General features: G+C 37.3%; 1 protein-coding gene across 1 annotated transcript in view; it reads left to right on the forward strand.

Annotated features, from left to right (window-relative positions):
- Positions 1–17,093, forward strand: part of LOC136857432 (heme A synthase COX15) — a 138,726-nt gene that overhangs the window by 11,677 nt on the left and 109,956 nt on the right. The window contains exon 2 of the mRNA XM_067136090.2: positions 1,441–1,509. Within this exon, the coding sequence (XP_066992191.1) occupies positions 1,441–1,509 (69 nt within the window). The remainder of the gene's footprint in view (positions 1–1,440; positions 1,510–17,093) is intronic.

Consider the following 17,093-nt stretch of genomic DNA (forward strand, 5'->3'; position numbering starts at 1 on the left):
CATTTCTGAATACAAGATAACTTGTTAAATTTAGGTCATTACTACTCTTATTCAGGAATTGTTTGAAATTACATAACTGCTCAAAATATTTACGCCGGACTGAGTGGCTCAGACGGTTGAGGCGCTGGCCTTCTGACTCCAGCTTGGCAGGTTTGATCATGGCTCAGTCCGGTGGTATTTGAAGGAGCTCAAATACGTCAGCCTCATGTCGATAGATTTGCTGGCACATAAAAGAATCCTGCGGGACAAAATTCCGGTAGCCAAGCGTTTCTAAAAACCGTTAAAGTAATTAGTGTGATGTAAAGCAAAATAACATTATTATTATTATTATTATTATTATTATTATTATTATTATTACAGAATTTGGGTAACTAATAACTATTTGTATGAGTTCTAATATTATTAGTTAGTTTTTACAAAATCTGGCCCAGATTCTAAATCCCAAAATGGTGCATGTAACCTGTCTCGCTCATGCCCTGCATATAGTGATTGAAGGAATTCAAGGGAACTACCCCAGGGTGCTAATGGCAGGAACAGTTTTGTTAAGGCGTCTGTTCAAGCGCACTGTGGCAGAATCAGTGAACACTACCCAGCCCATACCCCTTATGTGACAACCACTTTAACACGTTAGCTGCCGGAGTGGGATGTACCGCTGAGTGAGTTTCTCAGGAGGCCACTGGGGTACAAAGTACCACTGATAGATGTTGTCATGTGACTTTCCCTGCCAGCCTGGTGGACTGCTGAACTGTTGACTTTGCTGTGCTAGTGTACCATATGGCCTCACAGCAAATCCAGGCATGGTGGGTTTCCACATTATAGTTTTTACTTTTATATTGGCTACCATATTTCAAATTCGGTTTGGTAAAGTATATTTGTCTTACAAAACATAATAGATCAGCTTGAAATGGACACTACTTATTAGAATTCTCAGACTGAGGGAATAATGTCATTATCCTCAGAGTTCATGAAGAAAACAGCTTCATTTTTTATAACTGAACTCTCCGATAACTGGTACATTAACTTGCAAGTATTTCACACACACTAGTGTAGAAGTATGAGTGTCTTGGGATTGTAGTTTTAAGTGCTAGTAAACAAAGCATTGCACAGTCTGTTGGCTACATAAGTACCATTGAGCAACACAAGCTTCTAGTACCGCTAGATTGTGTTGCTTTGGCCGTCTAGCCAAAAGCATACAGTGAACTTTTCTATGGGGCCACGAAAGTACCTCGGGGTGCTAGGAATTTTTATTGTATTTAGTACTTATAGTGAATACTTAAGTGAAATATCACTTTGAATATTATTTTGCTTCTGATCTATTATATGCTCAGTAGAAAGAAAGCTTTGGTCACTGGAACATTTCTTGTTATGTGTTCTGGCAGTCAGCATGTTAAGAGAAGCCAGTTTTTAAAGCTGCTGAGATGTTTACTGTTTTGTTTACAGGGATCAAGTCCAGTTTCTAAGAACACAGTTCTGCTGTCCAGAAGACAAGCTTTGTTTGCTCCACAGAAGGTGAGTTTAGTTGGTCGTAGTTGTAGTAAGCAAATCAAGTCCTTGTCTGTACCTTTCTGTGTTTGAAAAAGTCAAGTTACAAATTTGTTTCTCCTCAAGGCAGATCTTATTTTATACTCTGGTCATTTGGATTATGTTTAGGGATTGCAAACATATTCATCTTTGTGAATATGTTTCAAAATAATAGCAAATATACAAAAATCCTTGTTTATTGTTTGCACAATAAAATATACTTCAGAAATTGGAATAGACCCTAATTATATATATTTATAGAACGAATCAACGACTTCCCGCAATTACGGGTTGCCACAATGGACAAAGTAAAGCATATCAGGATAGAGAAAGTTTTTATCATATAGAAATATAGTGATAATAAGGATTTCTTAGATTATGGAGGTCCGAACAGGTGAGATTTCAGGATTTGTACTGATCCACGTATGGTGGTGGTAACTATTCTTTCAATGCTGTTGATGGGCAGGTCAAACTTTTTCCAGAATTCTACGAACAAGGCAGGTATTGTGCCACGAGCACCAATCATTAGGCCGATAATCTCTACTTCATTCAGCTGGCATTTATTTTTGTAGAACGGAATGGTGGGCGCGTAGATGTTCTGTTTTTCAAGATGAACTTCAGTAGACTGGCCGACATGGTGCTCGAATTGGATAGTCGGATCGATAATGAAGCCTTTCGTGTCGTTATCTTTAAAGGCAATTATGTCACTTCGTCTTGTGCTCCCTGTCGTAGACAAACCGTGGACTTCTTCATATACACGGAAGTTTTTGCTACGGAGTTCTTCTGCAATCAGTGATCTTATCTTGTGGTGACGTGAGTTTCTCAGTACTTCGCCGTAGGGGCAAGAACCCAGGACGTGAGCCAGTGTTTCTTTCTCTCTGACGCATCTGCGACAGAGGTTTCCGTCCTGAGTTCTGCCCGGGATAGTTCGTACTGCAGAAACATTCGATGTCATCTTGATTGCCTCTCGCCATTCGCTACAAGAAAGTCCCTGGTGATGCCTAATCCAATTATTGGCCGGTGTGTACTCTTTATACAACTCTACACCGATCCCCTTCTGAGGCAAAGAGCACCAAGTTGCCATTTCACGACTTCTTAGTTCTTGGCGGATTTTTCTTGGATTTGGAAGGTCACTGCCTTTATTGGAGAATCAGTTAATATCTGTGATGTTGAGGGCCTGTAGACAATGCGTCGTTTCGGATGTCAGATCACGCATCTTTAAAACGTAGCTATTGCTGGCTCGGCGAAGAGCGTTGCATGCGCTTATTTGTTGCAGGTGTACTTCCCAGGTTGCTTTGAAAAGTCCGAGGCCTTTGAATCTTAAATCAGAATACAGAGAACTATCGGGTGTATCCATGGGTAATTGCAAAATTTCCTTTAGGGAGCTCTTTACCATTTTGTCGGCGGTTTTCAGGAAGCTAAGCGGTACTTGTCTAATTTCAGTGGTCTGAAAAGCATACATGAGAGTGGGACTGACTGCTTTGTTCAAAACAGTGAACTTTTGATCTGCCTTTAACAAAGGTGAGGCTGTAAGAGCATCTAACTTCTTGTGCAAGGTTTTTAAAGAAGTGTTTGCATCAAAGGTGAGTGTTTCGTTAAAAGTGACACCAAGATATCGAATTTCTTCTCTTTCTTTAACAGTACTGACCTTAAAATTGTCATGAATATCGAGCACTCCGTCCACGAGTTTCCCCTTTTCAATACATATGCCCACACATTTGTTGGCATTTATCTGTAGACCGATTTCCTGGAACAACGTGATAGCGATGCGTGTCAACTCAAGAGCCGCTTCCTTATTTTTGCCAACAATAACTGTGTCATCGGCGAAACCTATAATACTAAGAGGGGGCAATTCTGCAGAAACTGATTTGCCATATGCTTGTAGTAGGTTTTCTTCTGTTATCTCATCAAAAATGAAATCTGTGGCCAAGTTATACAATGCTGGCGATAATGGTGATCCCTGCATAAGTCCTCTCAACAAGCGAATTGGCTTCGTTTTACCCTTAGTGGTTTCGATCTGTGTTGTATTGTCAGTCTGTAGATTGATGATTAGTTCCTTCAGTTTAGATGGAAGTGGCTCGCCAGCTAGTGTTAGATTTAAGTGCTCATGTCCGATGTTGTCAAAGGCTTTTGATATGTCTAGAAAGATCACGGTAACATCTTGCTTATCTGTCTTTGCTGTCTTGAGGAGTCCTCTGAGAATGGAAGTATTTATAAAGCATCCTGGCTGGTCGTTAAAGCCTCTTTGGTGTTCGCTGAAAGTTACAAAGGAGCGCAAATGCTGATCTAATACCCTTTCAATAACACGTCTAATTACCGAACAGATCGTTACCGGTCTCCAGTTTGACAGACATTCGACATCGCCTTTCTTATGTATCAACATGGTTCTAGCACTCTTTAGACACTGGGGTATTTTGCCTGTTGAAAGCATTCTAGTCGCAATGATTGCTATGATTTCGCATACCGTGTCGTCCCTGATGACACGTACTAAGACACGGTCAGGACCAGGAGCGGTATCTACTGCAATTCGACGTGTTGCGGCGGAGATTTCTTCTTTTGTGATTCTGGGGCTGTACGTTTCATCTAGCTCTACACGGTCTACGTCGCTGATTTTGGAGCAGTAATCATGCCTTATATTGGAATTTTCAATGGAAAATAAATCGGAGTAAGTGGCAGATATTTTGGAAATATCGACGTTGCAAGATTCGGATTTTGGATTAAGTACCCTCCGCACGGCTTTCCTTCGCTGATTGTAGAACTGAAACTGAGTGAGCTTATAGTCATATTTACGTTTTCTTTCTTGGCGTTCTCTCTTGGTCGCACGTTGTGGATTCGAGGACTTGCTATATGTTTTACCTTGATGTCCGAGACGTTGTTTTCTCCTGGCTTCGTAATATTTCGTAGCGGGGTGTTTTGGACCAGGTAAGAGATGGATAGAGTTACTCAGAAATTCCGACAACTCCCACACGAGTGTGTCGAACTCAGAATCGTTTTCACTGGAGAACTGAATGAATTTGTTCTTCCGTTCCTTTAATTCTGACTGGAAAATAGTCTCCTCTTGAACAGGATATTGCTGCTCAGTGGGAATTAACTAGCTGTAGTACCCCTTGTTGACTGACAATCACAGAGAATGTGCAAAGTTATCTAGGCCTAACTCCTCAGCTACTTTCCACCAATATTCAGGCAGGCTGTTTTACTCTAGGCGCAACAGTAATCCCATCTATCAGAGATGAGTGGCAGCACAAGAGACAAATCACATCACAACACTGGTCATTGTAATGTTATTGTTGATCAGTTTTATGAGCTGTTGATATCGTAGGCCTTCACATTTAATTTTCTTCCGACTCTGTGATATTAGGGCATCTAATGTAAAGGCAGTCCTTCTTTCTTTCATGATACCTGCTTGTCATCTATAGCCTATACATTGCTCAGAATTTAAAAAGAATGGTATTTCTGTATTGGTCGTGTCCACAGTAACAAGGAAATGCACTTTTTACTTTTCCGTAATTTCTGTCTGTACGTACGGTACACCCGTACCGTATGCGCATCACGAGAAAACAGCTGAAGATAATTTAGTAATGAAATTCGATATGTAAAGTCGGGGGATGAGCCACCACAATCTAGGCTATAAATCATTTTATTCACTCTGAGCAAAATGTTAGTTTAGGGGAAGGCCTAAAATTTTATTCTCAAAGATTTATGTCATTAGTGATCCTATCGATAAATACTGCATAATTAAAGTTATATAGAATTAAAGTTTTGATCATTTATGTCTTATACATTTTTACCGCACCGGCTATGATAAGAGATATTCTTGGATTTGTATTTTTGTTGTTAAGTCCATATCAACGCCAAGCCACGAGAAAATGGGTAGGCCTATATAGAGTCCGGGAGTAAAAAACTACAATCTAAGCTATAAACAATTTTAGTCACTCTGGATGTAATGGTAGTTTAGGGGAAGGCGCCCAAAATTTAATTTTTAAATACCTATGTTATTGGTCCTATCGAAAAGTACCACATAACAGAAGTTATAGAGAATACGATTTCTGATCATTTATGTTTTAAAATTGATCAACAATAACATTATGTTGACCATTGTTTGTTGTGATGTTCTTTTGTCTTTTATGGTGCCACTCATCTCTGATAGCTGGGATTACTGCTGCATACTGAGTATAACAGCCTGCCTGAATATTGGCAGGAAATAGTAGGGTAGTTAGATAACTTTCTTCTCTAGCATACCATTCCTCTAGTTCATACATTTTCTGATACTGCTGGTACGTAACATGCTGGTTCATCATAGTATTCCAGTTATTCGATCCCTACTCTGACGCGCTGATTGGATTGATCAGTGTGCACAATTAATGGAATAATAGCAGAGGCTCACTTATGACCTGGTCTAAAATTACATTTTTGGCCTATTCCAAATTACAGCACCACAATTCACTAAATAACTCAAAATTCCACCATTAAGTGAGCCGTTTCTTAAGAAAAGCTTCTTCCTCTTCATTTTTATTAAATTTACATTCATTTGATTCCAAATTAGCAGCCAAGAGGGAGTTTCTCCTCTGGCTTGGAGGAAAAATTTGCCTCCAAGTCAGATAGATTTTTCCCCGTCAGTATAGCGAATTGAGATTTTCCAATTCGTCTGGCAATCCTTGGAAACAGAGAGTAAAAGGGCATAGTTTTCACTCTGGGACTCTCCGCTCTTCGTCCCTCCTCTCCTCCCACGGCTGTCTGCGGCCTCGTCATTCCATCTCTGGAACTTTGGATTGTTAGATCGGCAGCATAGTACTTTTTGTTAAAAGTGAGAAAATGTGTTGTTTTTAATTTGATTATTTTGTATGATAGCATTGCTTTTAATCACAACATTCCTACTGGCATCATTGTAATGACCTATGTGGATTTCGGTTGGAAAAACCAGTAAGGCAGTCTTTCTGAGGATGTAAAAAGGCAGGTGGAGAGTAAGAGCCTAACATTATAATGAAAATTCCCCAACTTGATTGTGACTGGTGGTAGGCAAGATGGCCTACCATTACAACGAAAATTTCCTAACCCAGCCTTCACATTAAAAAAAAAAAAAGATGTTTGGTAACTTCCCTGTCGTGTTTCTAGGGTAACGTTAAGAGCTATGTAATTTATTAGAATCTTACAATGTGTAGGCCTACACTACCTAACCTAGAATTTTGTATAAATGTAGAATTCGGTAGCGAAGCACGGGTACATCAGCTAGTTCTATAGGCTATAACTTTTCTTATGTAGTATTTATCGGTAGGGCCACTAATAACATAAATATTTGAAAATTAAATTTTAGTCCTTCCCCTAAACTACCATTTTACTTTGTGTGAATAAAATTATTTATAGCCTAGCGTGTAGTGGCTCATTCCCCAATTTTACATGGTGATTTTCATTAAATTATCTTCATTTTCTCGTGATGCCTGTATATACAGACAGACATGCAGAGATGACGGAAAATAAAAAATTAAAAAAAGCATTTCATTGTTACTGTGGACTCTACTGATGCAAAAGTATGATTTCTTTTAAATTATGAGCAATGAACAGACAGAACTCTTTATTATATATATATAGATTGAAAACTAGCAGTCCATTTTGCTAGGAACATGTCCTATTTTGGCTGATTTTTCCCCAACATGTATGCATTCACATAAACAAAGGCAAGCTTGAGGAAGAACAGTCTGACTCATTGCCTGAATGATCAGGATCAAAGCCTTGAGTCAGAGGGCCCCAGGTTTGATTCCCAGCTTGGTTGGGGATTTTAATTGCATCTGGTTAATTCCTTTGACTAGGGGACTCCCAGCACAGTCCTCTTCATAGTACAAAATCCACCTCACTGCCAAATTGTGAAAACATCCCTCCACGTGAGAGGCAAAATTCGCACTCACGACCCATCTTGGATGTGGGAATAGCGGTAGGAGAAGCTTAACCTTGAGAAAGAACAAAATTTTGAAAAATCGTTTTTTAGCTCCAATTTTGGACCACAATACTGTACCTGTTCCATGGATTTCAACCTGTGAAACACCATCTGAAAGATGCAGTCTTCCACATTTACCTAGTCTAGCCATAAATACTGTCACAAACATTTTGTCTTGGACTGTAGAACTGGTTTACCAGCTAGCAAGCAACCCTGACCAGTATGTGTTCAACAGTGAAAGAGTGGACCTCCATTACAAGACATAAGAATCAGAGGAACACAGCAAAAACTCGCACGACTCAGCTTAAAATCGATAAAATTTGGGTTAAAGACGAAATCAAATTTCTCCACAAAAAGAAGTCTCTTCTGAACCACAACTACATGAAACTTGTTTAGAAGTTTCCACTCTCCTTTGCCCCCTCGAATGGACGTCCTTCCATTTACACATCACTAACAAACTTAACCTTACTTTGTTAAAGAAACAAAACACACTTGACAAAAAATGGAATGCTCTTTCAAAAACAACACTTAGCAAACTTAACACCCCAAACAACATAAAGCCATATAATTTTCACCAAACTGTAGTAAGCAGAAGTAAAATCAATCTCGAAGCCGCTGATCTTGATATGCTGCAGGGGACCTAAACATAATTGGGGTAATCCTTCTAACCGTGATCATTTAATTTCCACCATAGCTGAATCAGAATTAGCCATTAATAAATTACCCATAAACATACAAGAAGAGGTCCGATATGAAGTCAAGCGCATCTTCTATCCTTAATCAACAACAAACCATTAAACCCAACACAGAACACATAGCTAAAGTCCACAAACTAAAGAAAAAATTCAAACACAATGACTTAATAATAACAAAAGCCAACAAAGGGAACACTACCGTAATCGTGGACAAAAGTGACTATATCAATAAAATACAAACTTTTTTTACAGAAAACAACTTCATAACCTCTAAAAAAGATCCAACTAATAAAATACAGAGACCTAAAAACCATAATTAAGAATGTTTCGTTTTTGTTTATTGACCTTGAAAAATAAAATGATTATTATGAATCCGAAGCTTCCCACAGCAAAAGCGTTGCCCAAGATCCATAAAGCCGACATCCCTATAAGACCCGTCATCAATTTCAGAAATAGTCTGACGTATGAGGAATCTCGGTTCATTCACAAATTCCTCAAATCACACTGTTGTTTTCAAGTCAATACATCAGTAAATAATTCCATAGAATTTTGCAATAAAATTAAACACTTTAATTCATCCAAATACCACACCATTCATTTGATATTACTAACATGTATGCTAATGTGCCTGTTAACAGCACCATACCATTGATCAAGAACAATCTTTCCAAATTCAGCAATTTAAGTATAGGCAAAATAGATGAATTTATTTGGGTTCTGAAGTTTACATTGAATAATAATTTCTTCACTTTCAGTAATGTCATTTACCAACAGATAGTTCTCCCCATGGAGTCACCAGCTTAAGGGATACTTGGGGATATTTACATCGATCATTTAGAACATTCTCACATCATTGGTAAGATTAACGGCATTCAACACTGGACACGCTTTGTAGATGACACGTTTGTTATTTTAGACTCCCGTGTTACTAACAGCAACACAGTACTTGAATCTCTCAACTCCATTAAGCCACATATAAAATTCACCTTAGAGCCAGAAAACAATAAAGCCCTTAATTACCTGGACTTAACCATTATGCACAACTGCAACAACACTTTATCTTTTAATATATACAGGAAACCCACCCACACCATCAAACAAACTTCTGTGCACCAAGACTTATATAACAAAGTAGCTTACAATAGCATGGTCCTCAGAGCATTAACTGTTCCTCTATCTCACAAGAATTACAAAAAAGAAATTAATACCATTTACAGTATTAACGTTAAAAATTAAATAATTTCTTTCTCTTATGTATTGAATAGGTTGAACCTCTTTTTCAATTATTTAATTTTTAACGTTAATACTTTCAATACGGAACAATTAAATTTTTATCTTTAAACATTTACAGTATTACAGAACACAACGGTTTCAGTAGAACCTTCATCAGCAGAATCATCAATAGATATAAGAGCAGGACCAAGACTACCCTAAAATAAGATTCCACTCCTAAAGAAAAGTTTTCCACATTCACTTTCAGTAATAGTAGCATTTACCAAATTTCTAATAAAATAAACCACAATATCAAAATAGCATATAGAACCTCCCACACCAACTTCAAACTCATTTTCAATCCACACATTGTCAACAATAACAATAACAACATTAATAATAGATATTGGAACTCCGGAGTTTACAAATTAGAATGCCAATCCTGTAATTCCAGCTTTGTAGGCCAGATAGGCCGCAATTTTGTCATAAGATACGCCGAACATCGCAACGCTCTCAAATATAATAGTTTTTCAGCTATGCGTGAGCATCATAAAGCATCGAGCTACGAATACATATCAATGGATAAAGATCTTAAGATCTTGAGCAAAATGGCACGTTACTCAACATTCTCAAGAGCATCCACGTCGATTTAGATCGGTTTATGAACCCCTCTCACATTTAAATGAAATAAATGAAAAAGAAAAAAAAAAAGAAAATTCTACTTGAAACCTTCATTCCATATATTTGTCAGAACTTCTATAATAAAAACCAACCCTGCCTCCATCTCTCCAACTAACTACCCCTCCCCGCCCCTCTACCCCCACCCTCACCCCACCAGCCCTGCACCCCCTTCTTCGCTCCTCCCATCCTCGCAAGCACTGCTAAGCCAACAATAGACTTGATCGTACGAACGGGACTGTTAACTTCGAGAAGGTCAGGCTGGTTCGAGAGGACAACCACCTTTTAAATAAGTTTAACGTTATCTTCACACCCATTTTACACTTTCCACTTATCACAACCTCCATTTTTCATTACAGATTGGAACTTCATTGATGGTTTCCACTATGGTCACTTACAGTTTGCCATGCACCTGTTACTTCTCTAACGCAGCTTCTCAGTTTTGTCGCTGCCCTCCTGTCCCAGGTGGGACACGATTTTAGCCTTTCTCCCCAAACATTTTTGGGCTTGGTGACTCACCCTTGAAATTGGTATCTATTTGGAATTTATTCCAACTCTGTTTTATTTTATGTATTGTGCGACTAATGTCGCTTATTGGATCTGCATTCCGTCCATCCGCGGAGTTCTTCAAATGTCTTAATTTGATGTAAGTCACGATTCTCCTGTCGTCTATTGGTCCGCCTCAGGCCAGCCTGAGAGCGAGTCTGATCTTAGGTCCGCTCGCCTTTCTACCGGCTGACAGGCTCGCCGTGTAGCGTAGCCTCAGTTCATTGTCGGCAACCATGATGTATTGATGGTTATGAATTTCATGTTTTTGGTCCGTATTGAACAATATATAAGTAATAATAATAATAATAATAACTTAAATGTTTCCACCTTTTCAATACAATATATTCACAAAATTACAAAATTATACGGTACTAGTTTCGACCCATCTAGGGGTCATCATCAGCCGTATTGGAGCAAAGATCATTTGTGGCGAAATCCTAAGACAATATTATTTTAAAGAATAACAAGTGAAATGAGATGTTATGGTAATAGTTAATAATACAAGGAATATACATAATAAGAGGTTTTTAACAAAGAATAAAGTATAAATGGGGTGTTGTAAAAATTATAATCATGGAAATCAGTAAGTTCTTGTATTGAAATGAAATATGGCTTAGGAAGAGGGCTTAAGGTGGGGCTGAAGGGTGCGGGAGAAAGTGTAATTGTCTTGGAAAAGTACCTTTGATTAAATTTAGGATTGAGTTTAGGTTGGCTGCATTATTGTTTCTGAGGAAAGTGATAAATAGATCGAAGAGTATGTTGGGTTTCTCTGAGATTTCATTGAGATTGTGACTGGAAAATTACTATATACACCTAGACCAATACTTTAATGCCAGTCACAATCTCAATGAAATCTCAGAGAAACCCAACATACTCTTCGATCTATTTATCACTTTCCTCAGAAACAATAATGCAGCCAACCTAAACTCAATCCTAAATTTAATCAAAGGTACTTTTCCAAGACAATTACACTTTCTCCCGCACCCTTCAGCCCCACCTTAAGCCCTCTTCCTAAGCCATATTTCATTTCAATACAAGAACTTACTGATTTCCATGATTATAATTTTTACAACACCCCATTTATACTTTATTCTTTGTTAAAAACCTCTTATTATGTATATTCCTTGTATTATTAACTATTACCATAACATCTCATTTCACTTGTTATTCTTTAAAATAATATTGTCTTAGGATTTCGCCACAAATGATCTTTGCTCCAATACGGCTGATGATGACCCCTAGATGGGTCGAAACTAGTACCGTATAATTTTGTAATTTTGTGAATATATTGTATTGAAAAGGTGGAAACATTTAAGTTATTATTATTATTATTACTTAACCATGATGTATGGAAACCTTGTGTGGTTGCTCTTCGTAAGGGCATTTACCCATCACAATATGCCTCTGTGATATGTATTGGGTACGGGCTGAGGCCCTGATGTGTTTTGTCTTTAAATTTTAACCATAATATTATTACCTCGAGTGGACGCCTGTTTTTCATACGACTTATTTCTGTGCCAGGACTATGTAAGTAATGATATTTCTACTGATGCCATGGAGTAGTTTTCATCTCATGACAAACGTAAGTATCGCTACAAGAGTTTTATATTCTACTTATTTCTTCTGGAGTTGGATTTCATCGTCTCTAGAATTCTAACTAAATTTGTGGATCTCCAAGTGTTCTACAATTACTGCTTCTGGTGGACCTCCATTTGAAATTAACTTGAAAATTTAGCTACATGTATTTTTTAAAAAAACCATGAAAACTTTGGGTTTAATGACTACCAAGAAAAAACCAGTTTCAAGTGGGAGTAATACTTTTGGACTAATGTTAAAAATGATTTTGCCATTGCAAATTATGTTTGAGATGTTTCGCGAAGATTATTTTAACCATGAATTAATATTTTAAAGGTTTGAGATCATGAGATTATCTCCGTGGATCGGGATCTAGTTCTGTTTGTGCTACCTTTTTTGTGTTTCCTTCATTTTTGTATTACTTTCCTTACTTCTGTACACTAAATGTTGTTGACGTTTCTATGGCAACCGTTGCCAGGAGGAACTATTGTTTGGTTTTGATAATAATTAATTACTCTTTCACTTTTGTATTACTTTCCTTACTTTGGTACGCTAAATGTTGTTGACGTTTCTATGGCAACCGTTGCCAGGAGGAACTATTGTTTGGTTTTGATAATAATTGAGGAACTATTGTGTACCCGATGCATTTACTGGACGTATTACAAAATGGCGCCTACGGAAGATAGAGGCCAGCCAAGGCAAAGAAATATGTAGTAGGATATCGATACTTATATATGTCAGAAGGCCATGACTAACTTAAACCTACCACTATGAAGGCGGTGTACAATGGTGTAGAATGAATAGAATTGTTTAAAAAAAATAAGAAGGTTCAATCGGATTATTATAAAAACTGACAAAAAATTGACCTCGTAAGGATAAGACTTCCTGAACATCGCTCTAAAAAAATAAGCAAGATTTGCAGTATCTAACGTGAATTTCAAGCTCAGAGGTCGGTAATATTGAAGAAAACGAAGAGATAAACGTTGAAATACAGTAAAGAAGAAATAAAATCCAGAAATTTCGAAAAGGTCGTCAAAATACTTAGACGCAAAATCGTTCGGAAACAAGAAGTTGATTGAGTCGCGAGAGCTTGAAATTGAGCTATATTAAGTGGAAATAATAGCAACGATAGCCTAAATAAAGAGGCAATCATTATAAAAATATATATATATATACTTCGCAGAACCATGATGAATTCACATTTTCCAGTATCGATGGATATTGTCTACTGTGTTCCTGAACAGATAATGGCTTGCTAAATCGGCATAGACCAACCTGGAGGGAGATGTCATCCTGGCAGTTAAAACCACCCGACCCGTGTGGAGGAGGTCACTCTACCCGAGATACCAGTGATGGAGAACCTGCCCAGTTCTCAATCCAAGGCCTGTGACCAGACCGGAGAGCAACTAAGGCCCGAGATATTGAATGGCGAGCTAAGTAATAGTATTAAGTAATATAATATCTTATGTAGAGTATTACCAGTATATGCAATAGATCTGAATAGCCTAAACGTGAGATAATTAAGTGTGCAGTGAATACAAGAATGTGCAGTGTGAAATATTTAAGACGATATCTCGTGACAGATTGGTAACGTATTTACTATATCATCTTATCCAAGGAAGTAAGAATACAATTTAAAAGTGTGACGTAGTGTAACATATGTTTCATAGAATCCCGGTTAGTTAGAAAGATCCATGAATGATGTAACCAGTCAAACCCAGTTTACGTCACAGAGGGACGCATGTTTGAATTGGTTAAGTTAAATTACCATACTCTTTGCTGTGTTATTATATTGAAAAAAAAAAAAAAAAAAATAGATACTGAATTTGGGGTTATATGTTAAATTGTATGACAAAATGCGTTTTGAGGAACAAATTCTGCGCTATTGGAGTGATACGTATCGTTGTGTTTAATTAATATTGGAGGTTAAACGCGATAATTATAGATGTTAAATGAATTAAATATAGGTTGAAACGAAGGTTAGTAAAGAAATAATGAAGTATATATGATACTTTAAATGTATTATTGCGCAGATTAACAGGAAGTAAAACGTATATAATATATATAATGTGTGATATAGGAGCACAAGTAAAGCGACTACGGAATATAAGTATATCCCAGGGAGGAACTATAACAAGGTATGGACAATAAAATTACACATATTTTAATGAAGTGTGAAAGTGGTTTGACTATTACAACAACCGGTGATGGGTATATGAATGCATGACTGTGTCGTATTCTGAATGAATGTTAATGGCGTAGAAGATCAAACTAGGATGTAACTAGTATGGTAATGTAGTGTTGAAATATCTTAATGTAGGCACTTGCACATCCATATATGAAAAAATGCTTATTGGCTACGTGCATATTGAACTGGAATACGTTACATAAGAAATTATATAGCTAGAGTAGGGAAATTATTTGAGATTTACGTAGGATATCATCGATGCTTTGTTAATCTGAAATATTATTAGAGCGAATATTTAGCTAGGAGCCATACTTAAGTGGCAATTGGACCGAGAAGCTTAGTGCGTCATTCAATATTTCATTTTCTTCACTGTAGTCTGCACCAACGAACTCAGATAATTTTCAATGTAACTTAGGTCACTGATATTAGTATTCAGAACACTTTTATTCATATTCAGTTCATTTCCACGATAATTTGAACAATGTAATGATTGTATTTTTGATGAGGGTGTATAATTAACACTGTGAGTGATGGAATAATTTACTGATATACCAAATTTTGACCGTGATCAGAAGACTATGATATACTGTATACTTAAATGACCAGATGTAAATTTTAATAGGAAGATGAAACAAAGCAACAATTCATTTCAGGAATACGCGACCCAGAATGTTAAGATATGAAAACTTAGTTTAGGAATAAGCCAGCGCTGGCTTAGAATATTTGATTTAGGAATTAGAATATTTATTTAATAGGTTGACAATTGGAAGATCATGAGCAATATTTGACATTAACCATTTCCTTCGCAAGTCTTGATAATTTAATAAATGTGTTTCTTGATTGATTTTTTATAGAATGGAATGAGTTTTCATTTGTAATGGTAGTCTGTAGTTATACTTAGCGAGTAAGGTTCTCGTTATGCAGATGTGTTTGTCGAAAGGTTGACTGAAGTTTGCGTACGCGAAATCCACTACTGAGCGTTGAATTACGTTATGCTGGACCACATATGGTGTCATTATTTTCTTTTTGAACGCACATTAAACCAAAACATAGAAAAATTAACCATTTTTCTGGAGGCATGAATACCCTGAGATATGTAACTGACTAGTTGGGAAAAATACTGTGGTCACCCTGACCCGTAGGGTGCAATTGTTTGGTTTTGATAATAATTAAGTTTGTTGGTGATGGATGTATGATTTTATTTTGTGATGTACGTGCTATTATGTCAGGAGTTATTGGCCGTTGCCAGGAGGAACTATTGTTTGGTTTTGATAATAATTAATTACGTTTGTTGGTGATGGATGTATGATTTTATTTTGTGACGTACGTGCTATTATGTTGGGAGTTATTGGCTCTTAATTCACCTCCTTTATTGAATTTTTACTTGAAACCGGGAACTTTTCCTACTGGTTTGAGCTGCCCTGCCCTGCACGGCAATTTGATTTTATGTGTGTATGCACTGTCTTACCTCGTCCTGTTGCTCTGATAATTTATGTCCGTATTGTGATTTTGGCTGAGCACCCTATTATCCACTGTGTCTTAGTTTGTACCTTTTCAACGTGTGGTGTAATTTTGTGGGCATTTGATGATTTGCTTCGTGTACCTCTCCGGTTTTGGAAAAAGCGTTCTGTGCATGTTATTTAATTGTTCGTTGCGGCTATTGGGTCCCGGTTCAGGGAAAAATCTCGCGGTCTCTCATTAACCTACTATCACGTCGGTACCAAGATTTCTGTAGAAAGATCTTGGGTTTGATTTACTGATATACAAGCAAACTCTTGTGAAGTTTAGGTAATCACTCTAGCCCTCTGTCGGGCAGTAATATTGGTCCATGGACATTAACACCATTAATTACCGAAATTGATCTGTTTTCAAATTAACTTTTAATTAATTTTCTTAGTTAGAGGGTGTCCCTAGTTTCAAGGTACTTTTAGTTTAATTTAGTTAATCTATTTATCAAATGTTAATTTATTTTAAAGTTTATCTGTTTAACCAATTTATCACTTAAGTAACTAATTAATTTCCAGATTTTTATCAGGTGCACCTTATAATCTTTACTCATTGGTTTTCTTAATTATCGAATGTAATGTTTTAACGCAGTAATTAAACTATTTATCTCCTTTGAGAAAATAAGAGTTTTTCTTTAATGTTTTCCACTATTTACTACCGAGTACTTCTTTGGTTCTCGATCTAGTTGCCTCTGTTTTCGGGCCTGTTTTCTGAACCTGGGTATTTCGCTGCTTCAAGTTTTTTGTTGTTGTTGTTGTTTCTTGTTATCTGTAGTTTTGTTTACTTGTACCAGTAATTGCCTGTTCGACTGGTACACCTCCCAACCATTTAAAATAAGGCCTACACAACTAGCCAGCTTTGGAAATAATCTTTGAGAACGGGACCGCTAAATTGAGAAGAAATTGAGAATGCTGCTATTGATATAGATGTTGATTCCCATAGGGAATCTGAAATATTTGTCCTGAATGAGCAAATTTATAATACCAATATAAATGGTCCGTTATTGGACATTATAAATTTTCCAGCTAGCTCATTCTTGGTTGCCAGCGTTTCGCCCTCGTGTGCTAGGGTGGGCTCATCAGTTGGTACCTAGCACACCTACCAATACGCTGGCTAGTGCATACCGTGGAGGCCACTGCGTAGGCTAACTGGAGCCACCGGCAGTGCCAATGCACTAAGAGACTTTGTCTCATCACTAAAAATTGATGCCTGCTTGGCCATCAGATGATATAGATGTTGA

The sequence above is a fragment of the Anabrus simplex genome, chromosome 1 (genome assembly GCF_040414725.1).
Source record: "Anabrus simplex isolate iqAnaSimp1 chromosome 1, ASM4041472v1, whole genome shotgun sequence".
NCBI classification, from domain to species: Eukaryota; Metazoa; Arthropoda; class Insecta; order Orthoptera; family Tettigoniidae; genus Anabrus; species Anabrus simplex.